The sequence below is a fragment of the Hippocampus zosterae genome, chromosome 6 (assembly GCF_025434085.1).
Source record: "Hippocampus zosterae strain Florida chromosome 6, ASM2543408v3, whole genome shotgun sequence".
NCBI lineage: Eukaryota > Metazoa > Chordata > Actinopteri > Syngnathiformes > Syngnathidae > Hippocampus > Hippocampus zosterae.
The window spans coordinates 13,314,221-13,339,570 of NC_067456.1; the positions used below are offsets into that span (position 1 = coordinate 13,314,221).

At 42.4% G+C, this 25,350-nt stretch overlaps 1 protein-coding gene across 3 annotated transcripts in view; it reads left to right on the forward strand.

Annotated features, from left to right (window-relative positions):
* osbp2b (oxysterol binding protein 2b) overlaps positions 1 to 25,350 on the forward strand; it is a 34,246-nt gene that overhangs the window by 3,929 nt on the left and 4,967 nt on the right. The window contains exons 2-11 of one of the 3 annotated variants that reach the window (XM_052067739.1): positions 3,423 to 3,631; positions 17,867 to 18,117; positions 21,108 to 21,306; positions 21,539 to 21,659; positions 21,790 to 21,856; positions 22,932 to 23,084; positions 23,183 to 23,428; positions 23,541 to 23,661; positions 24,271 to 24,374; positions 24,645 to 24,740. In XM_052067739.1, the coding sequence (XP_051923699.1) occupies positions 3,423 to 3,631; positions 17,867 to 18,117; positions 21,108 to 21,306; positions 21,539 to 21,659; positions 21,790 to 21,856; positions 22,932 to 23,084; positions 23,183 to 23,428; positions 23,541 to 23,661; positions 24,271 to 24,374; positions 24,645 to 24,740 (1,567 nt within the window). Of the gene's footprint in view, positions 1 to 3,422; positions 3,632 to 11,073; positions 11,325 to 11,502; positions 11,518 to 17,866; positions 18,118 to 21,107; positions 21,307 to 21,538; positions 21,660 to 21,789; positions 21,857 to 22,931; positions 23,085 to 23,182; positions 23,429 to 23,540; positions 23,662 to 24,270; positions 24,375 to 24,644; positions 24,741 to 25,350 lie in introns of those variants that run through there. The other 2 variants (XM_052067740.1, XM_052067741.1) reach the window with 2 other exon arrangements.

Genomic DNA, 25,350 nt, shown 5'->3' on the forward strand with positions numbered 1-25,350 from the left:
TTTCTAGTTTTAGGTTAGATTAAAAAAGTACATCAATAATTATATTATAATCGATATTTGGTGTGTTCAGGTTTTTTGTTCCCCCCGACGTTAAGTCGTTTTTGGAACCCCATAGCGACTTTGTGGCAAGTTTTCAAAAAAGCAAGTAACAAATGTAATTCACTCTCAGAAACAGATATGTGTTGTTCAATATGAGACAATCTGAGACGTATTTCGATATATTTTAAAGTGGAACGATTCAATTTGGTTCTAAATAAAAAACACTTTTCTGATTGGAGTTGTTTTTCTTGTTTTTTATTACACCCCGAATTAAGATGCAAAATATTCGCAACAGTTGGACTTTTTTGTACATTCTAGTGTTTTTATGATCTTAACGATTGAATTTTTTGGACCCTCTATATTGATCACAATAAACGCAGATGAAATATGCCAAACAGATGCATATCTATCATCAGCATAAGAAGCTGTGATCAGTATTTTTTTGCCCTTTGTCAAAGGTCAGATTTCATGTTGTGGCGAGTAGTACTTGGGGCAGTTGGAGGCCCAGTCGGTGATCTGAGGGAGCTCTTTCATTGCCAAGGTCTGTCGCTTTGAAAGTAACATGTTCTGCTCCTTAACTTGTCGTGGAGAAGGCAAAGTGCAACGACAGAACAGCAAAATCAATACCTCAACTCAGCACCTGCCTCTGTTAAATTGTAATGACTTTTATTGAGATGCATCTGTCTTATCGAGATTTTACCCGTTGGACTCACAGGACGACATGGGTGGCTTTTTTTCCCCCCTTCATTCCCTATCAGGCTTCTTGTTGCGTATTCACCCAGATAACCTTCTTACCTAAATTATTTTTAAGTCTTCATTCCATATTCAATTTCCTCATTTAGTTTTGCTTCTCGTTTTAATGCTGTCAGCTCCTCTTATGCGCCTCTTTAATGAGATCTGGCTGGCTGCTTTAAAGAAGATTATAAGGCATTAAATGGCTAAATGCTCCTTGATCTGCCAAATCAGTGAATCTGCTCCGGTCGTTCTTAGAAGAGGAGGCGGGTGTGTGTGTGTGTGTGGTGGTAGGGGGTTCGCATCGTTTTGTATTGTTTTTGTTTTTTTTTTTAGGGGGGGGGGGGGTAGTGTGTGAAAGTGGTACCTTAAAGAAAGAGCTTGGAACTGTTTCCTATCTTAATTGTTTCAGTCATCTACTTGCTCGTGTCCGTTTTGAATGTATTTGTTTGGCTTTGCTATCTTATGTTCCCCTTGTCCTCATCAGCAATCCTTTGGTACCTTCCCACTGTGTTGCACGATACAACATTATGAGCTACAACAAAGTTATCTGAATTCTCCAGCTGGGTGTTGTCATTTCCTTGTCCTGTCCCTGTTTGCACTATGTCAGCATGCTCTGTTATTCACCCGCTCGTATTCCATCATGACTTGCTCCAGATTTGGATTTGTTTTATGATGGGTGTGCGCACAAAGGACGAGTGAATGACGCGGTATTCTGACGGGTGCACAACCTACCCTCAGCTTCTTCCCCTCTCACCTCATGCATCATAATGCACCTGTGGTTTAGCTTCTATGGATGAATCCATAACCTTTGCATGGCCTCACCTTCGCACTGTATAGATCTGGACCTTCTCTTACCTATCCAGCTTGCAGACCCATTTAGCACAAGTACTCTGAATTTGAGCCGGTGAAAGAAATCTCGGCTGCTGACTGCTTCTTGTGCAGCCCTTATGTGGACTTGTCTGAACAACTGAATGCGTCGCTTGTTGCGGATTAACACAAGCAAGTGAAAGCTGCTGGGGCGGATTCAGCGCCAACCCCTCCAGACCGTAATGAGGCGGCAACCACCTTGTCAGTGTCAACTGTGACTGGAGTTGTTGTTGAGCTTAGTGCTTTGAGAGCCAGATGCTAGTGGCAGTAAGGCCTCACTCTGGAATTACTGAATGGGCATTAGCACCCACCGACCACATGACTGTATGCTCTCAAATGGCTGGTTTTGGACCAATGGGAGAACATTTTCATATCTAGCATGTGATACTGCAGTTTGGTTCGGCATGTTAGATTATAAAACCTGTATAGGCTTTTCTTTCTAATGTCAAGTCAAGTCAAGTCAACAGTATTTATAGAGCACTTTCAAACAGCCATCGCTGCATACAAAGTGCTGTACATGGAGCGATTTAACATATACAATAAACAGTAAGACGAATCAGTAATAAGTAATAAGTAATAAGGCGGTAGAAAGCACCAAGCAGTAAAAACAATAGCAAATCTAAGTCATGCTGAGTCAAACGCCAAAGAATACAAGTGAGTTTTGTGAAATTATGCCCAGCTATTGCTTGCAGCCAGTGTTGGGGAAGTTCATTTTTGACGCAAACTAGTGCGAAGTTCAGTTCACAAGTTATTTTATGGCACTTGTTCAGTTCACAGTGCATATGAAAAAAAAAACTAAGGTCATTGTTCCAAAAATGAACTGATCCATAGTCTTTGTTGTGATTTTCTTTTTTTTTTTTTTTTTTTTTTAACGGTACGTTACTGTGATCCATTACATTCCCAGTACTGGCGTTTCCCCATTGCCACCCATTCAGTCTACACTAGTCGATAATTGCTACTTTCACGCTACAATGTCATGAGGAAAAACTTGAATGCTCCTTTTTCAATGAGGAATTAAAAGAAAAACTAGACTGTAGTCTTCAATTTTCAACCACAATTATAATTAACATAGGAACCAGTCTGAGGTCGGAAATGAGCTGTCACACGCACACACAAAAACACACCCTAACTAAACCCCATCCCGTCTTCAGGCTACCGTAAAATGATGACTCACTTCTGACTTCCCCCTCCAAACTGCCATCATGCTTTTTGATGACTCATGCGGCCGTGAGAGGCTCTCCGGCTTGGGTGCTAAATAAGGTCCTTATTCCCCTATATGAAGGCTTATTTACCATGTGTTCAGCCAGAACGAAACCTGGCACTCTTGACAAACAAACTGTCGTCCAAAAGCCAGAAGAGGTGCCAGAATGGGCGGATTAGCAAAACCATTCATCAGGCAGAAATACGCTACGTTAGGTTTACATTCACCCAATGTATGAAAAAGTGCATGAATGTTTGTTCTTTGGACTCGTTCAGCCGAGACGGATAAGATGAATTTGAAATCTTATGAATTTGTTTTGGGAATCAAACTCTGTTTTATATTTACTAATTCAACTCTTTTTCAGGGAATGGGTGTGGGACGGGGCTTTGTTTTTCTTTTCCTCTACACGTTTTTAAATCCCCATTCCCATTCTGTTTGCTCAGTTTTTTATTTTTCTCTTTTCGTACCAGAGCAGACAGTGACATCGTTTTGTAGACATCCATGGCCCGCTCAATGGTGACACATGCACAAAATGTTCCTTGTGCCAACTTGCCTCTCCATGCGTGTTTTCCTTTTGCAGGACACAGGCGGAAATGGCGCACACATGTCGTGGGACAATCAATCTGGCCACCGCTCACATCGACACAGAGGATGCCTGCAACATTGTCCTGAGCAGCAGTGGCCGCACATACCACCTGAAAGCTAGTACCGAGGTGGAGCGGCAGCGATGGATCACAGCCCTTGAGTTGGCTAAAGCTAAAGCCATTCGCATGATGAATGACCAGTCTGGTAAGTAAGTGCAGGCGGCTTCTTATTTGTAGGAAGTGGAGCGTCCGTAAAATACTAAACTTCAACTGCTTTTCCATTGTTCTACCCTGAAACAGCCTGCCCCCACCCTGGGCGTTCGCTTTTCTGTTGCACTTTTTTGGAGCCATGCAGTTCAAATGGAACCTGCTCTGAAGTGGTTCTAAAACGCAGCCCAAACCGTGCTGTGACATCACTGTCATCTGATTGGCTGAGAGATGTAGCTGCTTCTTTAAGAGATGCGGCAAGTAACTGCACACCCGCGTTTCTTGGTTTTAACTCATTCAGTACCAGCCAATTCTGGACCAAGTCTGAAAAGACGTTTAAAAACGTCTTTGGGAGTGAATGAGTTAAGAGAGCGAGAGCTGGTGCCAAGACATAAAAATACAGTATATACAATACACATCATTTGTGTTTTACCACAACGCTTAACCATATTTACAATATCCTATGTACCAATGGATGAAATAGTATAGCTTGTAGAAAAACATTTTGGCAGATGGTACGCCCTGCTCACTCTGTCCCTTGAATGAGAGATCGGCAAGTCTCCAAAGGGAGGGCGAATTGCATTCTGTTGAACCTTTCCGGAGGTGTTGACCGTAATGAAGACATTGCCCCCTCCCTGTAGCTGGCAGCTATGTCGACTGCCATCACAAGGGTGACGAAGACAAGCCGCTAGTGGCAGCAACTCAGAAGCGGCTAAAAATGAATGAAAGCGAGCTCTCTTTTCGAGGTCTATGAACCTGGCGACGTACGCATGACTTGCAGACATTTTTACTACAAGCTACACTATTGCAACCCTTGGTACATAGGAAATTGGAATTATGATTTAGCCTTGTTGCAAACACAAAATATGTGGCTTGCATATGCTGCATTTTTATGCATTGACGGCGGACGGCTGCCTCTGACTGACTTAAACCCGGAAATTGACTTTTATCTTGTGTGAAAGCTTTGCAGCATTTCCACATCATGACACAGTAATTCATATTTTGAATTGCTGTAGAACTACTCTTGAAAATCAAATGGCAGAACCCCGCATACCGTGAGTACAGAGTGGACGTTCCACAGTTCACTTGATCCTGCCCCAATCCCACCTCATTTGATTGGTGCCTGTTTGTAATGGAGAAGGAACGGAGGCCGAGATGGTGTGGGGCATGGCCGTTCACGATTCCGTCTTGGAAAGGTGGATTTTGGTAAATGATGGCTGGGAAGTTCAAGCTAAGTGAAAAATGTATACTTATGCTCAAAATGAATATACCAATTTACAGATTTTATTTGCGTAGGTTGCAAAATCCAAGTTGTTTTCAATGACCCAACAAAACAAGAGTTTCTATGTCGGCACAGCTCGTTATTTCTTTTAATGTTGCCATCTTTTAAACAGTAGGGCTTGAATCATTTTGAGTGCAACTGCAACAATGTGTTTGAAGTGTTACCTATGACGAACCATTTGTATTTGTGTAGCCTTTGTGAACTTAGTCACCATAGATCAAGATAATAGACTTTTGTCCAAATGCTGATCTCCTTTGCGCCCTGATGTTTGAAATTCAGCCGTGGTAATGTTTCCATTCACACCCTTTCTTTTAAACAATTGACATTCCAGCTTGAGCCAGGAGAAGGCAGCCAAGTATTGCTGTTGGATAACAAAGCAGAGCATGCTTGGCTGGTGTTGATGCTCAGAGTCTGTGGGAAAGACCTTTTCCTCTACTTTTCTTACTGGCCATATCCCAAAGCCTGTTTGTCGCTAAGAGGAAGCTGATAGACTTAGTGAGGCTAAATATTCCTGGTCCCCAATGTGAAAGTCGGATGACTACATATAGACCGGCAATGCAGTACCAGTAAATATAAGGGATGGGCTTTGCATCCCTCGATATTTTGTCAAATAATATGGCATTGCGCTCCGGTTTCCTCCCACATTCCAAAAATATGCATGGCAGGCTGATTGAACACTCTAAATTGTCCCTAGGTGTGAGTGTGAGCGTGGATGGTTGTTCGTCTATGTGTGCCCTGCGATTGGCTGGCAACCGATTCAGGGTGTCCCCTGCCTACTGCCCGGAGACGGCTGGGATGGGCTCCAGCACCCCCCGCGACCCTAGTGAGGATCAAGCGGTACGGAAGATGAATGAATGAATGAATGAATATGGCATTGCGCACACTGATGCCCAGCCTCTACAGAACCTTGAGTAGCTTTGTGTATTTCATTTCAGTCTTGCATGACTATTGCAAGCAACTATTTTGATTTGTTTTACTGTTTATTGTATATGTTAAATTGCTCCATGTACAGCACTTTGTATGCAGTGATGACTGTTTGAAAGTGCTCTATAAATAGTTGACTTGACTTGAACTATTCAAAGGAAGATAGCACATTCATGCTAAATAAGATGATTTTTAAAGACAGTGAGAAATATGAATGATGTATCTGTTCAGGCTTGTGGTTGTGGGTGAACAGTGAGCGACTTTGTGTAAGCACTTATCAGGATCAGGCATTTTTCGCGCTCAGAGAACATCACATTCGTCACTCTTGGGCAAACACACCTCAGTTACAAGGTGCCTTTGTTCATCAAACATCACCATTCTATCAGGACCAAAGAGTTGCTATTGATCCTCTGTTAGTCCCCCAGGAATCTGCAGGGAAATTGTGTTTACTCCGCAGAGAATAATCCTGATTCTATGGAGAGCAAATCTTGATTCTGTGATTTGAAAGTTGATTTTTCCATGAGCATTGAAAAAATAAATTACCAGTTCTAAGGCAAATAAATGTACGTGAATGAAGTTAGAATTTTTGGAAACATCTACAAAACACTGTGGAACATTGTGGTTATAAAATAATCAAATTTGTATTTGCTTTGTGCCTTCTAGGGCAGATTCGTAAAAAAACAATAATACTAATAATAAACTATTATTATAACAAGTGATAATAAAGCAAAGATCTAAAGTGTAACTAGACACTTGACCTCGATATTAATGTAAACATACTGCATAGCCAATAAAAATAAATATAATTCAACCAGACAGGTCATTTCTTCTGCGCGGCAATAGCATGACGTCATATTTACTGGCCGTCTCTATATAATGACAAGAAATAAAAGCATCACCTCATTTATTCCCCATAATAATCCCACTACCTCCTGCACCGGTCCTCTGTCAAAGATGATTTTAAAAATGAGGTGCTAAACGTTCGGTCATATTTACTTCCGTAAACACAGCCGTGTGTCGTAGTCTTTTCTGTTCGTCACTCGACGTCGTGCTTCGTGCCTATGCGTGTCACGGTGTCGTGGACGTCTTCAGTTAACCTTGGAGGGCGCATTCGTTTTTGGTCCTGTGAAGGAGAACAAAAAAGAACGGAGTAAAAAAATTCTAATTGGGCATTACACGCCTGCAGTATGAATGCAGCCTGAATTTGCGATATCTTAATGCTGGGTTGAAAACTACATGCAAATGTAATATTCTGCACCACGCAAATTCCTGCGGGGACTAATGAGGCGTGCAAAGATTTAACCATTGTGTGTATTAATCTATTTCTGAGACACTACAATATGCTTTAGTGGGACTTTTAAGTAAAATGGATTAGATTTAAAGAGCCTTACAACGCTGAGGCTTTTGTCAGCAGATGGCACTGTTCATTCACCGTCCCTACACATCAATGTTGGTCCTTTCGGGAGATGATATCGTGTACCTGTATTGAAAACTAGTCCGTTAAAAAGATTCAATAGAAATCATTAAAGGTAATCAAATTATTTAATATAATCAACTCACTTTTATTGATTGAGCACTTAAAAAAAACTAATGTCACTGAAAGTACTACAGTTGAAGTAAAGGTTCAGTATTCAGTTGAAGTAAAGGTTCAGTATTCAGTGAAAAATTCAAGAGCGGAGTGACTCTTAAGTTTTTTTTTTCCCAATGGCGTACGTATGTAAAGTAGACAAAATATAAAATAAGTATTTGCAAATTCGAATATTTTCCAACATCACTTTAAACTATTATACCACAATTAATGCCTGGTCTACAATGAACTTTATCTTCTATCTTATATATTTTTTTATATATCTATCTATCTATCATATATATATATATATATATATTGCGCGTCGTCCCGCACGCGGTCTGTCCTTCCGTCTGTCCCTTTTCAAAACGTACCTACTTCACTGCGCCGCTCAGGCAGTGGCTCACTACGATCGCGCGGGCATCTTAGCGAAAAAATGTTGTCTACCCACAAGCATTGCAATGAAATTGTTAGTTATTTAGTAGAGCTAAACATCTCTTTATTTTCACGATAAGCAATGAAGATGAACAAAAAGTTGAACCAAGCAACAACACTTTTGTGGGCCAAAGGCCCACCTTACCAGCCTTCCGCAGGAACTAGCTGATGAGCCGGCCGGAGGGCGGCGAACCAGCTAGTATGTTTATAAATGTGAAACAGCACACGAGGCTCACCAGACACAGGCAGAGATCATTATGTGATAATCTAAAGAGTAATTTGACTATCTTGAACTTGGCGAGGTGGATTCACCCACATTTTCAGCAATTTTGGTATCTGTTACATTGCTCAAAAACACGGTGAGCTCTGCCAATTTTCGCTTTTATCTTCATCGCCATGCATATTGTGGGTTGCTTTTCTCCCTGCTTATTTTGAATGCACACAGCTGCAATTTGCTTTCATGTGTAGCAGTTGACATACTGGTTTTATTAAACTGAGCATTCCACTTTGCAAACACAGAACAAGACAGACTCTTGTGTGTTTTTCAAGCTTGCAGTGGAGTTCAGAAATGACAGTGGATGACATTGCAATTCTTTCTTTTTATAGTCCATTTATTTGCATCTTGTCTTCACTTGGTTTTACAGGTGAGCTGGTGCCTACCTGTGCGGTAAATCATAGATTTCTGCTACGTTCCACTGAAATGAGTCACTTTAAAAACTTTGCTTTCGTTGTAGGGTCTTGACATTGTCATGTGACTGCCTGTCTCTGTTTAATTGCTGAAACGGAGTCAAACACCCCTCTTAGTTACATTGGAATGGTGAAATAGAATATTTGACAGTCTTTATGACGTACAAATAAAATATGCAGAGATAAAATACAAGTGGTGGGCGGAATGTAGCTCAATGTAACTGAGTAAAAGTAGTGTTTCTTCTGAACTAAAGAGTTGAAGTAAAAAGTATGTTGCATGAAAAAAACCCTAATAACTGCAATTCATTCTCATTCTCATTACTGCTTTGTTCCTAATATACTGTACGGTATATTATAAGTTACCCCATCTGGGTACAAATTTAGATGAAACTACTCGGCCAAAAGTTAGACTAGATCCCATCTAGTCATTTGAGCCGTTTGACTTTGACGCTGCCAGGCTCGCGTGATTCTTTTTTTAAAGTGGGTCTGTGCAAGTTTGGGAATAAACTGTTTGATGACTGTCAAGAACTCTTCTTCATTGCGTTTGTTGGTTAGCATAGATATAGAATTTGTGTTCTGGCTTCATTTTACTGGTGCTCTCTCCGTGGTCCTGAATCTGAGACAATGTGAAGAAAGATCAAGAACACCATCATTTTTTTTTTTTTGCTTGCGTTTTCAACCCCTCCTCCCATTTTCCACATCAGACTCCGCCCACCCCTACCCTATATTCTTTCTAGTATTCGCTCTTCTTCATTTGCCTTCTTACTCTGTGGTTTTCTGGCCTCCTGGTATCTGTGTTTCACTCAGGGTTTTTTTTTTTCGGAGAGTTCTTTTTTTTTTTCCCCCCTCATCAACTTTGGAGCAGAAGGAGTCGGTCTTGTAAGTATGTGGCTCATATTTCCTTGTCTTTCTGTGCATTTTGTGTATATTGTGTGTGTGTGTTTGTATAGGAGCTGCACTCTATCCTAGCAGTAGTGGGATATTAATACATCTGTCATTTCTACTATTACACAAACGCTATTATTCATTTTGCATGTATTTGACTTATTTGTGATAATACCTTTTTAATTTGAAATGCTTTTCAATTATTTGAATAACTAAACTCAGTCCACTATTTATAGGCATACCGGTATATTAAGGAAAACTACAGTATATTTACATTATGCAACATGCCTAATCAATTTGCAGCTGCCCCTGTTTAGATATTTGTTGTAGTATTTGTCATGCACTCTGTCCTGCTTTCTGTACCTGCATGTATTTGAGAGACAATCTTCCAAAAGGGTAGATGGCAATATTAACATGTTATTTGTATTGAATGTCACACCTTTCATTTGGAGGTTGAGTCACAATATCATCGGCAATGAATGTTGTTGATACCACATGACATTACATTCAGTGTAGACCAGGGGTGGGCAATTAATTTTGCCCAAGGGCAACGTGAGAAACTGTAAGTGGTTATCGAGGGTCACGACAACCTGCTCACTTCAATTGTGTTAGGTTCATTTAATGCATTTGAATTTGTACATGTGCAAAAATAAAGTGTGTTTTTCTATTATGAAATCATATATGTGTTCAAATCATAAGCAGTCATATTAAAAATGTGTACAATGCATTCAACATTCACAAAAAACGTCTACAATGTTACTTGTTATCCGTCTGGAACTGTCAAGTCAAGTCAAGTCAAGTCAACCAAATTATTATCAGGGCAAAGCTCCCTTTGCTCGTCACTGTGAAGGGAATAAGTACCGTATGTTGCGAACATGAAGAAACAAATTGTCTTTTTCAGACACGCTGTTCTTGCTCGTGCTTGCCTGTACAGCTCACACTTACATTGTAGGTAATCACACCCTTAATTAAACAACTGTTTCAACTGTCTCATTGCTAACCTATCGTGAAGTGCAAATAAGATAAAAGTATTACACTTTTCAATACAGCATAAAGACCTTGCGAGGGCAGGTCAGAGACTTTGGACTAGCCGCCGGGTCCGGTGTGGAGCCACCCTGGAATTCAGCTCAGGGATGTGACAGTTGGTTGTACATACAGCAACAGTTACTTCCCAGTGGAAGGTGAAAACATGACCATGGATTTTTGTTGTTGTTGTAAAGGTTGTCAGAGAGGCGAGCAGAACAGACAGAAAATGAAATGGCTTGTTTAATGTTCTTCCTTTGGTGTAGACACCTCACTCTGACTTGATATTGCCTAGCTTAATGTGATCCTTAGGTTTCTTTTTAAAGCAACATAGCCACACTTAATACCATGCCTGCTAGCTTTCCAGAAATAGCTGACTTTTGCTGTCAGCCAGCAGACAGACAGGGAAGCGGAAGGGCTGTGAGGGTGCTGTACACTCTGGTTTTAGTTGAGTAGATCACGGTTGGCCGGCCTGACCGGTCCTGTCTCCTCTCTGCTTTCAACTCCCTCCCCCTCCGCCCCTCTCCAATCTGCACTGCAATGACAGAAGCGTGTGGAGGGGAATTGAAAATGTGCAAGGCTTTGTGGATGTGTTTCCGGAAGCAAAGCGGAAGAGTGGATGACTGGGAGGAGCACCCGAGTTCCTTTCCCACATCCTTGGGGTGGCGTTGTACGTATGTCCGTGAATATGTATGCGCGTGCGGTTACGCTGCAATGCTAACTGGAAAAAGTGTCCGCCTCAGCCCCCTCCTCCACTCTGCGATGCGTCTCGAGGAGCGTGTAGTGGAATCAGGGCCGCACAGAGTGGGATGAAGGGCCGGAGATGCTGGGAGCCGAGAAGCGTCCGCTCCCTATGTGCCTCGGGCTGCTTGGGTAAACTCAACCAGGGTCAGTACCGCTTTGGCCAGGAAACGGGGAGCTGTCACACTCCTCCTCTCCATCTGTCAAACGAAAAACCTTTCGCATCATGCTATGTGAAACTCAGCCGAGCTGAAGCCGTCATCCATCCATCTCTTTTGGGCATCTGACACCAAGGATGCTCGGAATTCGACAGCCTCCTCCTACAATGCAGCAAATGCAGGTACATGCTGTAATAGGAACAGAAGCAGCCTGTCCTGCCATTTGCCCTTCTCGCTGCATGCTGTGCTCATCTCTTTCTGTCTTCCTTCCATGCTGTTTTAAGTCCCACTTACTGGCACTTCTTTGCGCTTGCTCCGCTTTCCATTCGCATGTGTGGATGAGCTGCGGGTATGTTGTGTCTGAAAATTATTTGTCAAGAATTCAAGGCTTCATTGCTCTTCCATTTCTAATGTAAGAAAGTAAAGTTTACCAACCAACCAAAATCAAGATACTTTTTTTTTTACCAAGAAAAGCCACTGCACTTTTTCTTTCCGCTGCTCCTACTATAGATATCCTTTACAGGCCTGTGGTTGTGTTGGACACTTTTATGTGGAGCAGCTGTGCTCTTATGTCCTGGGCTTTCTGCCCCCTCTGGCTGCTGTTTGTTCATTCAAATGAGTTTGTCTGTGGCACCACAGATGGGATTGTTTTAAGGCCTTTTGCTGTCAGCTTCAGCACTCACTCCTCTATATTGAAGGGAACTCAAAACAATGAGTCATATTTAATACAGATCCACCCCAAACATTCCTCATTGTGACATGTTATCAGGTTCTATAACAACCAAAATACTCTACAAGAGTATTCCCGTGTTACGCATAACTTTACCAGTGCTCTGAACCAAAATGGAAAACATTTGTGGAACACGGCAGATGTGTTTTGTGTCTCCTGACTCAGGCTGCAGTTTATCCAATCAGAAGAGCGTGCTCGGACAAGAATGAGGCTTGCAGATGCGTAGTAGTGGCCTTAATAATGAAGAAATACACAACCACACAGCGCAACGGTTGCGCAACACGAAAGAGCAGGTCATTATGGACAATGTCTAAATCTTTAACCAAAGACCATAACAGTTTTTTTTTAACTCTGACATAGAATGGCCAGAATTATTCAGTTGGTGGGGACATCATATTTGGGACTGAATTATAATGTATGCTATACAGTACATTTTAGATGTTCTGAACATCAACATGAAGATATATTCGTTAAGTGGACGTCTAACTTTTAATTCAAGACGACTGGAGTATCACTTATTTGATAAACTGGTTCAATTGCTCTTGACCGTAGCTGCTCATTAATTATGGATATTGCAATTCCTTTGATTTTTAAAAAAAATAAATTCAGGTTGAGAATTTTTGCAACATTTACACCTGTCATTACAAAGCAAGTGATTCAACGCAAAAAGGAGGAGCAGTTCACCTTACCTATCCTTGAAATTATACTTCAACATTTACTGTATAAGCTTTTATAATTAAATATTTAATCAAATATGTGTACAGATGTAGTCTTTGTCTCAAATATGTTAAGTATAATCACTGTTGACATATTTTAAACATGCTGGTACCCTTATACACTTCCTAGCGAGGGGAGCAAACCCTCGTTCGCGGTTTGTCAATTATTGCGGCCCAGTCCTGTTCCCCTTTAGCCGCGATAAGTCAATGATCACTGTACTGTAAATGGTGTATATAATAATACTTGTCAGCGGTTGTCGCAAAGGGCAGCATTCAAGACGACAGTATTGACGGGGAGTGGAAATGTAGCGTTAATACAGTACGGCAGTATCAAATATATGGAGCGAAGTAAGAACTATCGATCTATTAATAATAATCGGGCCCCCCATGGCGTTTCCTGTGGCCCACCATAAGTATGACGTCTGGGGACGGGTTTGATTAGAGGTCTGTTGGCAGACTTGTGGATCACCTTATGTGATTCTGCACTAGATAATCATTTCCTGCTATAGTTTTGGAGTTCATCATTTCAAAATGTGCAGCTCTTAATGTGCATACTAAGAGTGCTTCGATGCCACCGGTACGATTTGTGTTGATCTCTGCCCTGGTTTTGATGGCCTTCGTTGTGGCTCATTATCTTGTAACACTGACACCAGGCTACTTAAGAGTGTGATGAATCCCCATCTTGCCATGTTTTTGGCTCACCGACTCACGGTTCACAATCGCACTAAATTGTTTTCCATTTGCATCAATGTCATCCGGTGTGATACAGTAACAGCAGGAAGATGTTCCTGAAATGTTCCAATATTAACTACACGAGTTAAACAAAGCACTTGTACGAGAAAATTTTGTTTATAACCAAAAATGTGTATCAATTCTATGCTCATTGTTCTTTACATTTGAGCTTGCGTTTGACATGCACAGTAGCAATTTAATGTTTCTCCATTAAATTCAGATTTTGTTTTATTTAAAAAAGCAAAAACCAAAAACGGGTATATCGTGCATTGTAATGGAAAAAAAAGAGTGCAACAGTGCGACAAGAATTTGGTGATAACAGATGGACGCTCACTTCACTAGTTTGCTAATCTGGATACATTAAGTGTTTGGAATGTGTTTTGATAGTTATTTTTTCATATGCCGTTTTGATGTTTCTCTCACAACTCAGTGTACAGAGTGCACAATCACTGATCAGATGCAATGAAGGTCAAAGGAGTGATGCAAAGTTCCCATATATGACCTGTAAATTTGTATACCCTCTGAGGGCGGGGAACAGTGGCGGTGCTGGCGGAAACACGTGCAAGGTGTTGTCCAATGTGCTAATATGCGGGTGGGAGCTGGTCTACCCTTGAAGCATGACTTGTGTGATAATGGGATACAAGCATTGCCTCATGGTGCTCCATTCTCTACACCAGTGGTGCACAGGGGTTTTCAGCATGCAAGCTACTTAGAAATGGTTAAAAATGATCTGCACCTGCAAAAATGGTCAACATATTTATTTCTGAACACATTGAGTGTTCTCCTTATGTGCAATATTTGTTGTCTTTCAATTCTGCACGAACTGATGTTGCACAATACAACTCGGTACTTTTTTTTTTGTTTTTGTCACTACCGGTACCTTAGTCTGATGAATTGTGCTGAATGGAATTAGCCAGGGATGAGTAGTCCAGAGAGTAGCTGCTGACAGCCACTCCAAGCGCTCCTCCAAATGATAATCATGGTGCAGCAATATCACATAAGTGGAGCCAAATACTGTATACTCAATGAAAAAGCACATTTATTGATTTTGAGTTAGTCGTCGAACACGCTGCGACTATATGGCATTGTGGAATGAAAAAGTCGTCCTTGCATTCCATAGAGAAGTGGTAGGTTTTTGGCTGATTGCTTTGTCCAGCTCTGTAATTAATTTGTTTACCTTTTCATAAGTTTAATAGTAAGGTGGTTGTACACTCAAAAAATCAGAAGCACTGAGATAATCATTGCTTCTTCTCATAGCCTTCGGCCCACAAAAGTGTTGTTGCTTGGTTCAACTTTTTGTTCATCTTCATTGCTTATCGCGAAAATAAAGAGATGTTTTGCTCTACTAAATAAATAACAATTTTATTGCAATGCTTGTGGGTAGACAACATTTTTTCGCTAAGATGCCCGCGCGATCGTAGTGAGCCACTGCCTGAGCGGCGCAGTGGCGGCGCGCAGCGGCGCGGTGAAGTAGGTACGTTTTGAAAAGGGACAGACGGAAGGACAGACCGCGTGCGGGACGACGCGCAATATATATATAGATGTTTTAGAATATCAAAGAAGAAGCTTGAGAGGCTTAGCTGGGGCTACACGGACTTCTGATGGGGCTGCAGCACCTTCTAGACCTGTAAATTGCAGGAGTGTCGCTGTTATTTTTTGCAATGATCCGGTTCAATTTGGTTTCGCAAGCAGAGCATCGTGCTCTGTGCGGCGGGCCTTTAGCACAAAAGCTATGTAATGCATTGAGGTACACACATGCATGGATACATTGGTATGAAACAACACACACGCAGATGCAGTGAATGCACCTTCACTCACAGTCACGCGTACATAAACAAACACAACAAACAATTCTATTGTAGCATAAAATTGTGATTTATTTCTGAAGCACAGTGGCAGTGCAATGGGAATTGAATTATTTGACATTTTTTGATGACTTGGTTAATGTCGATGACTGTTAGTGACTTCTAATTAAAAAATGTGCATCCTCTTGGACTGAACCAACAGTAATATCGTTAGAGATATCTGACATGAATATCGTGTTAAGAAATTCACAGAGCCCTAGTTTTTTTTAACTTGGACATATATCACATCTTTTTGATTTTTAATTGAACGTCCGAAAAAATGAAACCGCAATCATGCTCATTGTAGCTGCTTTGGCTAAAGTCGGATTGTTTAATTGTCATGTACGTGAGTGAGGGATATGGCTTTGGTCAAAGAATCTGGGGTTGGGGATGAGGATTAGTGAAGTGAGGCTATATTTCAAAACTTGCTCCCAGTTTTAAAACTGCATGCGAACTCTCCCTTCCTGCAATACGATTGTATACGGAGGATTTAACTTTGAACATCAAAGACTTGACACAGACGCCGTGTATACTCTTCTTTGAAGCTTTCAGCCCCAACTCGTAGCCCCGGCTCCTGAGTTTTTTGGAAGGGGAATTGGGGCATCAGGCGGTGCTGCTATAAACAGTCCCTGTGTTAACAAACATGCTTGTGGACATGTGACTGTTTATTTTAAGTGGCATCGCTGAGAGCTGCAAAACTTGCTGGTTGATTGAGGTTGAGGAGTCAGAGCATGCTGCAGCTAGTGCATTTTCTGCTTCATAGCCCCAAATCGATTGTATCACTGGGATGCTATTGATCTGTTTCTTGTTAGAACTATGCACGTATGTTACGAGGCTGAATGCAAAGATAAAGCTCTGAGTGGAGACTTGGGAGTGACAAGCTTACTGGCAGGTTGCACAATCAATCTGGGAGCTGTGTCAAAGCATCGGTCTTCATAACGTCTAACTTGTTGTTGTTTTTTATTATTTAACGTATTCATCCAGGTCAGGCGAGTCTCTTTTACATTTGCCTAGACTCTAGCCGAATGCTCAAACTGACCCACTTCAAGAGTCAATATTTTTTTCCCCTTTTCAATCAATCCGGAGCACTCACTCGCTGTTACGTTTGTCCATCCCTCCCTCCTTGGTTTCTAATAACCATCCTTTTTGTTAAATCCATGTGTAGCTGTGGCCGTAGTTAAAATATAGTGGACATAGTTTTTAGATCGTTTTTCAGACACTGTAGTCCACAAATTATCTGTCGGGGGCTGAGAGGAGGGTTACTATTATGCAAATCAACCACATATCTATCCATATATATTTTAAAAAAAAAATATATCACACCTATTATAATGAACTCGCTGGTTCGCCGCCCTCCGGACGGCTCATCAGCTAGTTCCTGCGGAAGGCTGGTAAGGTGGGCCTTCGGCCCACAAAAGTGTTGTTGCTTGGTTCAACTTTTTGTTCATCTTCATTGCTTATCACGAAAATAAAGAGATGTTTAGCTCTACTAAATAACTAACAATTTCATTGCAATGCTTGTGGGTAGACAACATTTTTTCGCTAAGATGCCCGCGCGATAGTAGTGAGTCACTGCCTGAGCGGCGCGCAGCGGCGCGGTGAAGTAGGTACGTTTTGAAAAGGGACAGACGGAAGGACAGACCGCGTGCGGGACGACGCGCAATATATATATACATTCACTTAGTTATCAGAGTATTGAATAGGGGAGACTTTTGGGGAGAGATGTGTTTTGTAGGAAAACACTGCATGCAAGTCTTTCCTTCCATTCAAACACTGTAGTCAGCTTTCTTAGCTGCTGTTTTTGTGACACTGCGGAATGTTCCCTGTGTTATGTTGCAATATTCAGATCTTTGTATTTGAATTGAAATTGTTTGAGAAAAAAAGATAGCTGATGTAATTTCTTGTTGTTGTAAGAAGTCTCTCAATAATTTGGTTGTCGATGCACTCATTGCTTTCCCTTCCTAATGCAACTTGTATTTCCAGTTTATTTTGTGTGCGTCTGTTTGATGATGTCGGTGTGAGTGAGGAATGCAGAGCTGACACCGCAACATTTCAGTTTAACTTCTGGTACCCGCTATAATGAGACCTTATCACTGGAAGAGGCAGGTGCAAGCCTAATGGGTACGGACAAGTTAGGAGTCCCCAAATGCCACTGACGTGATTTACACGTAGAACTGCCAAAGGAGATAAAGGTTAGTGGGTGTCAGACGAAGCCATCTGATGAATTACATTCCTGGCTGATTGTGTGACGGGAAACCCATAATTGTCTCGGTAAAGAAATAAATGATAAAAAGTGAGCTGGATAATATCGTATCATAGAGTACTGTATTGCATAAGTATGGCAGTGCTGCTAAGTGAGCAGTGATGAAGGTTGAATATTTTGAATGGTAACTATGTGGCTCAGCAAAAAGGCAACTGGAAATGAGTCAGACAATGGAGGTTGTGCTTTGTGCAGGGAAAATATCGGAAGGAAAACCTTTTTCAATAAATGTCCCATTTTATGTTCCAGATGACTCAGGAGACGAGGAGCCGGCATCCCAATCGGACCGCACTGAGATTCAGGGAACTTTAAAGATACTCGTCAGCAAGCTTGATGACCTCAGCACGTGTAATGACTTGATTGCCAAGCACGGGGCTGCCTTGCAACGTTCTCTCAGTGAACTCGAGGGCCTGAAAGTTCCTGTGGAGGGAGGTGAGAAGATCAAAGCAGTCAACGAGAGAGCCACCCTCTTCCGCATCACTTCTAATGCTATGATCAATGTGAGTAGCCTCACGCTAACACGCACTCATGAGTTTGCCTTGACAACGTGCATTATGGTACCACCTCCAAACTGCTCAGCAAGTTCTAAAGATGCAGTGTGGAGCATCCTGACCAACTCCATCACATCTGGTATGGGAATTGTGCCGTACAGAACAGGAAGGCTCTCCAGCATGTCATTAAAACTGCACACCACATCTGCGGAGTTGCCTTCACTATGTATGTGAACTGGTATTAGAAGATGAGTCGGGGGTTGTACAGGTAGATTATGAGGTTTAGGTAATAATGGTTCAGAAGGTCAAAGTTCTGCCTCTTTCGTCGATTCATAGTTTAGTTTTCATGAAATAGTTATTGGTAAATGTTCAAAAATCACATTTGGTAAATCTATCCTTGGGTAATGTCTTCCCCGAATCTATCACTTTATTGGCTTCTCAATGAAATGCAGAACCGACGTGAAATATTTGACTCGCGATTGGTGAGTTAAACTGTCGAGCCAACCTCGCCACGCTAGCTTTGGCTCACAGAGCTTTCTGCGAGCCGTGAAATCAGACAGAATGCACAAAAGTTGTATGTGTTGTCCCTCTCCTCTCCATTTCAAACCCTGCACGTTGCTAACTGCTAGCAACATACCGCTTCGCCTCTTTGGCATTCAGCCGTTGGCGTCTATGTTTACGTGCCTTGGAGCTATTTTCAAAGCACTTCACATCGTTATTAAATGGAGGGAGGTGGGTAGTTTACCATGACCGTGCAAACCGAATCCCAACAAGCAGTCGAATCGAAGAGTTTGTATAGTTTTCACAAAACATCACACCCCTAAGTTAGGTTATTTAGCTGTACTTAAATTTCACAATCGCCTACTTTTTACTGGTGCCAAACTAGTGTTGACGTAATCAATCCCATCAATCTAGTGAATAACTAGTGAAGACCTTGACTATGACACATAATGTCAAGCATAATAACTGATCCAATAAGGTTGGATCTGGGTAGTAGCGACACATCTAGAGTTGCAAGTTTCTGGATGAGCGTTGGGGCTTGAAATGTTGACGTAATGACACTCAGTCTGATTGTTGGTATGTGAGAGGGTGGGGAACAGCCACCTTCTCTCTTTCAAACTGAGCTCACTGGTGTCACAGCTTTCTGGGTTGCAGTAACAGACTCTACTCGTAAGCGGACAACTGCACATGGTGTGTTGAACCACTTTTTAAAAAAATATTTTATTATTCTATGATCATTTTTGTTTCTAATATTCACTGACCAAATTTTAGTTTAGACCAAAAGTACTTTGATTTTACAATTTGATTAAAAACCAGACCACAGTCCTTTCCAGGAGGGAATTATACCCAAAGCTGTTGTTTTTTTTTTTTGCAAAGCAGTAAGGGAAATTTGAATCGACTGTCATAAGACCACCCCTACTGGATTGTCAACGTTATTATGATGTCCTTTACCAAAAACGTGATTCCGACAAGAGGTCAGAGCAAGCATAAATTCCCTGCGGTCGTTTTACTTCCACATATCTTAATGGCTCTCCAGAAGGGAAATTAGATCCGATTATGGAATGCAGGGAGTCCTGCAACCATGGGGGTGGTTTTCCAAGCACAGTAGACATGCAGTGATCTGGGAGTATGACTATGGAGGTCACCCTTGTCCATTTAGGTGTGATGTAACTGCCCACATATGCTACACGTGCATGGGTGTACTGCATGTGTGCGCACGTACTGACTGACAGGAGTGGTTCCCAGTTCAGTGAGTCTTTAAATGTCAAAGTGTCATATTTTCATACCAGCAGCACCAGTTCCCGTGTCCGCCGGTTTTAGCCTTTATTAACCTCGTCCTCCATCACTACCGGACGTCACATGCAGTCTGCTCGTGAACTGGAGACTCAGCAGTAAAAATGTGGAACTAGCGTATGGTTTTTCAATGGGTGTTGGTTTCATAGTCACGTCTGAGGAAGTGAACTGCAAGTTCATATGCATGTCGAGTATTTAAATTGAGTGATTGCACCAGTGGTTGAGGCACTTCATGTTTGACCACTTGAAGGTAAGGGGGAAGGAATGGTACTTGGGAAACGTTAACAGGATTCTGCGTTTTCAACAAAATTGTTTAGGTCATTTACTATTCTTTTGGACATTGAACATGAAAGTGAATTTGTTTTAGGTGAGGCAAAAACAGTCTTCTAATGAAAAACCTGGGAAAATGTCAGCTGCTTATTTAGAAATTTTGATCAAATGGAAGTTTATGGATGTATCTTTCCATTTAACTTTTTATGTTGTCCTTGATTGAGTGATAACTAATTGTGCGTTTTAATGGATACGTAGTAGAATGAAACACTCGAATTATGGTTTTATGAATTCAGATCCTGGATAATGTTGTCAAACATACATTTTAGTAAGCAGCAAAAATGAAGTTTGCGGTACTTTTATTTGATATAAATGGCCCTTCTTATTTAGTGACTGTCACATGACATTTTTCTCTTAAGTGTTGTCAGCTCTAAGGTGTTCCGGTTCATTTACTTTTGTGCTTACTGTGTAGTAGGAACATCAGGCATACGATGCCGTGCCAACAAATGCTGACAAGTCGTTTCTGTGTGATCTGAAGTAACCTCTCGGGCTCAGCAGTCTGAGCACAGCAGGAATAATGACGCCCCCCTCTTGACTTAAAAGTCCTCTGCCATGCAATCAGCGTGAACGCGTAACTCATCACTCACTCTGTTGACTTTGTTTACACTATACTTGGGGTAAAATGACCCGAAACCCAAATTTCTGGACAGCAACATTTGTTTTCCCTGAAGAGCAGTGAGCAGCAATCATATCATGCCTGGAAGTGAAACCAGATCTTGTGTCAGTCCCTTAAGCAACGAAGAAGACTGGAAATGAACTCTACTTTCTCTCTTTTGTTTTTGTTCAACGGATCTACGTGACAGATTGAAAACATGTGTTGTACCGGACCGCACGTCAGAGCAAATGACAGCATTTGTGTGCTTGTGTTTCCCCAGGCTTGTCGAGATTTCCTGGACCTGGCTGAGACTCACAGTCGAAGGTGGCAGCGGGCACTGCAGTATGAGCGAGAGCAGCGTACCCACCTGGAAGAGACCATCGAGCAGCTAGCCAAGCAGCACAACAGTCTGGAGCGAGCGTGGAGAGCGGCACCGACGCTTTCATCCAGCACACCCAGCGCCCCGGCCGACAAGAAGGGTGAGCATGAGTCTCCTGCTTCTTTTCTACTTCATTGGAACAAGGTCACGTGATAAAACCCCATCTTGTCAGATGGTTTGGATCTAATTATGTTCTCCTTAGCAATACGTCAGGGAGTTACGTCGCATCTGATTTGATGACATTACGAAATAATGTTTATCATGTGACTTGTGTGTGGCGTATGTTTGGTTTGCTCGCTGTATATACATACTGAATGTCCTTCCGATCGAAGGGAGTGAGAGGCCGCTCAAAGGAGAGGCCAGTGATGAAGATGAGGACACTGAATACTTTGACGCCATGGAAGAATCCCCTGCATTTATCACAGTGACTGCCACTGACAACACACAGCACAGGTCTGAACATGCCCTGACGTTTTTTCTTACTCATATGTCTCCATGAGCATTATTCAGAGAGTTTTGCTTGGTCTTTGTTGCTGTCAATTCTACTGCCACTGGCATTGGGTTTTCTTTGTCTCCATTCCAGGCGATCTCAGAGTAGTTTGAGTGGAGCGAGTGGAGGCAATTCCTACGATTGGAACCAGGACGACCATGTAAGTCACTTTTTAATTTTCTAATGACAGAGTTGCTGTCATGTTTTCATGATGCTCATTGCTTGTTGTTCACTCCGGTCACTCCTCACATATTGAGACTTAAAGGCAGATCTTCTCGACGTCTTGTTCACGCTAGCACAGATAGCATGTTCATGTTTTTAGGTTGGTACGCTATCCACTGAGCTGTGATCGTTTACTATCCATCCATCCATCCATTTTCTGTTCCGCTTTATCCTCACAAGGGTCGCGGGGGGTGCTGGAGCCTTTCCCAGCCATCTTTGGGCAGAAGGCAGGGGACACCCTGAACCGGTTGCTAGCCAATCGCAGGGCACATAGAAACGAACAACCATCCGCGCTCACACTCACACCTACGGAAAATTTGTGGGAGGAGACCGGAGTACCCGGAGAAAACCCACGCAGGCCCGTGGAGAACATGCAAACTCCACACAGGAAGACTGGAGCTGGAATTGAACCCGGTATATCTGCACCATGAGGTTGACACGCTAATACTGGACCACCGGGCCGCCCTGATCTTTTACTAAGATCCCAAATAGCTGTCACTCACTCGACCAGATTGTGTGCACTGTCGACAATGGGTGTAATCGTCAAATCGACTGCTGTATTTAAAACTCATTCAGTATTAATTCTAGACCAAGTCTGAAAAGACGTTTAAAAACGTCTTTGGGAGTGAATGTGTTAAAAGACTACATTCAAAACTGTTATACTGTCACTCAGTGTTTGGAAGCCTGCCAACAAATTTAAAATCACGCTCTATCAACCAAGCTTTTGTCGTTCAGCTTCCACATTTTGCGTGAGCGATCAAATTTGCACCTGTTTTTGCAGATGCGAACCTTTTGCCTATAAGGCTTGTTACAGCTTTTAGTTCTTAATTAGCTGCGGTGTCTGCTTCTCTCATCCCCATTGCTGCTGTTGCTGCTTCTTGATCACTGACTTGTCTTATGTTCCCATTGTGCTTCCTGTCACTTGCTCATTCGCCGTTGGATTTGTTTTCTGCTGTTCAGCTTTACTCGGTCAAACTTGGATGTAGTCCACGACTTTCATCTATCGTCCGCAGATGTCTCCAAGCTATAATGATGTGTCAGGGAAAGAGCTGCAGCCGCGCAGACAAAGGCGGACTCGTGTCCCTGACAAGCCTAACTACTCCCTCAATTTGTGGAGCATCATGAAGAACTGCATTGGCAAGGAGCTCTCCAAAATTCCCATGCCTGTGAGTGAGCATGGCTTCCTGCGTTTCTGAACATTCTGGCCTTGGTTCAACAACTTTTCCGAAATTTCTGTTCGTCATCTTCAACTCCGCATCCGCAGGTGAACTTCAATGAGCCTCTGTCGATGCTACAACGTCTCACTGAAGATTTGGAGTATCATGAGCTCCTGGACAAGGCAGCACGCTGTGACTCCTCGCTGGAGCAGATGTGTTTGGTTGCCGCCTTCTCCGTGTCTTCTTACTCCACTACGATCCACCGGACGGCCAAACCTTTCAACCCGCTTTTGGGGGAGACCTACGAGCTTGATCGCCTCGAGGAGTTTGGCTACCGCTCACTGTGCGAGCAGGTAAAAATCACAGTGAAACGCGTACTTTGTTTAACAAATGCAAACTGGATATTTGGCGTTCTGAATTGTACTTCTGTCATTTATTGTGAATTCCCGTCCATTTTGGTAAAAGGTGAGCCATCACCCCCCTGCGGCTGCACATCATGTGATTTCCCAGCGAGGCTGGACCTTATGGCAGGAAATTACAATTGCCAGCAAGTTCCGTGGAAAATACCTCTCCATCATGCCTCTGGGTAAGACGTTCATTTATCGCTGCTTGGAAACGCCTCAATTCCAACAAATGCTTTGTCTGTCAAAACAAAGAGCATCAATTGCCAAATTGTGCGTGAACTGCAAGCTAAGAGACTATTCTCCTGTGCGAGAGGGTTTGACCGCTGCAGCTGTGTCCTGCACACTTGATACCCCGGGGTAGGGAAAATAAATCACGGTTGCTTGGTGACACTTATGACACAAACATAAAATATGGAATTAAGGGGAGTTATACTGTATCATTCCGGTCCAGTGATCGGAGGCAGTGGTATTTGCACGCTTTCTTTCGTTCCTTCCGGGTGGTGTCCTGTATCGGAAAAGACATGCAGTATGGAGCAATTGTTTATCATAAACTCATGTTTGCAATCTTCCAGGCTTAGTTGATGACGGGCTAGGTGAGAATGAAAAGACTCTGTGCAGTCCTTAAATGTGTGAGAACATGTTTTGGAGGCAAACACTGTTCATAGACCTGCGGTAATAGTATGCATGTAGATTTTAAAACCAAATAGTTCATGTTTCTGAGCTTTCATCAAAACGACATGACGGTCGTATGCTAACACTCATAGGTTGTTGTTGTGGTTTGACATCTCCAGGGGCAATTCATCTGCAGTTCCACTCTAGCGGCAACCACTACGTGTGGAGAAAAGTCACGTCCACGGTGCACAACATAATTGTGGGCAAGCTGTGGATTGACCAGGTTTGTTTACAAGCACTTCTCATCGATTGCCATCCATCCGCGCGTTAAAGCCCAAGCAATCTGGTTACTTTTCGTGTAGCCTGCGGTTCTCGAATGGCAACTCATTATTGCTTATAAATTCTTTATTAAGCTGGTGTTGGGATTGAAGGGAGTTTTCAGATGTGAATGTATCTGCACATTTATTCATTGTTATCTTCTTTGCAGTGCACTGGCTGACATGATGTCAATTGCATCTCACTCCTTTTTGTGTGTGTGTGTGTGTGTGTGCAGTCAGGAGATATTGAAATAGTGAATCACAGGACCAAAGAGACCTGTCAACTGAAATTCTCTCCCTACAGTTATTTCTCCAGGGATGTTCCTCGGAAGGTAAATCCTCCTTTCTGCTTTTCCTTGCTGACACCACTCCTCTTCTTTTTAAAACTTGTCTTGTTTCGGCTGCCTAGCCATGAAGAATGGTGGCTCTCTATGCCTTTTGATGCTTAAAATACTCCCTTTGTGGTCGTTTGTGCTGTGCCATTTACTGGTAATCCACTGTTGATAGAACAGGTTTTGTGAAAGCACAAACGGAGAGAAAAGAAAGCACAAAACAAAAGTAAAAAAAAAAAAATGCGTGATAGCTGAAGAATACAGTTTGTAACAGCTCCAGGAGGGAACAACCAGTCCCCCCCACCTGCCAAGCACCACTGCCCCTCCCCCAATTCCACAAGGCAAGTAAGAAGCCCCACCACCCGTCAATGGGGTTAGCCACCAATTGCGAGTGGTGGTAGCATGCGACGGTGAAGCAGTCACCCCGGAGGATAGGGCAGGCAAGATGCAAGTAGCTGGAGTGATGATTTTGTGTGAAACTGACGCCTGTGGGAGAATACTGACAGCTTCAGGAGAATCTTGAAAAGAGCTGTAGCACAGCTACAGTCATTGCTCAAAACTGTATCCACGCATACTCTACATTACGTAAAATAACTATTCGATGTTTCCT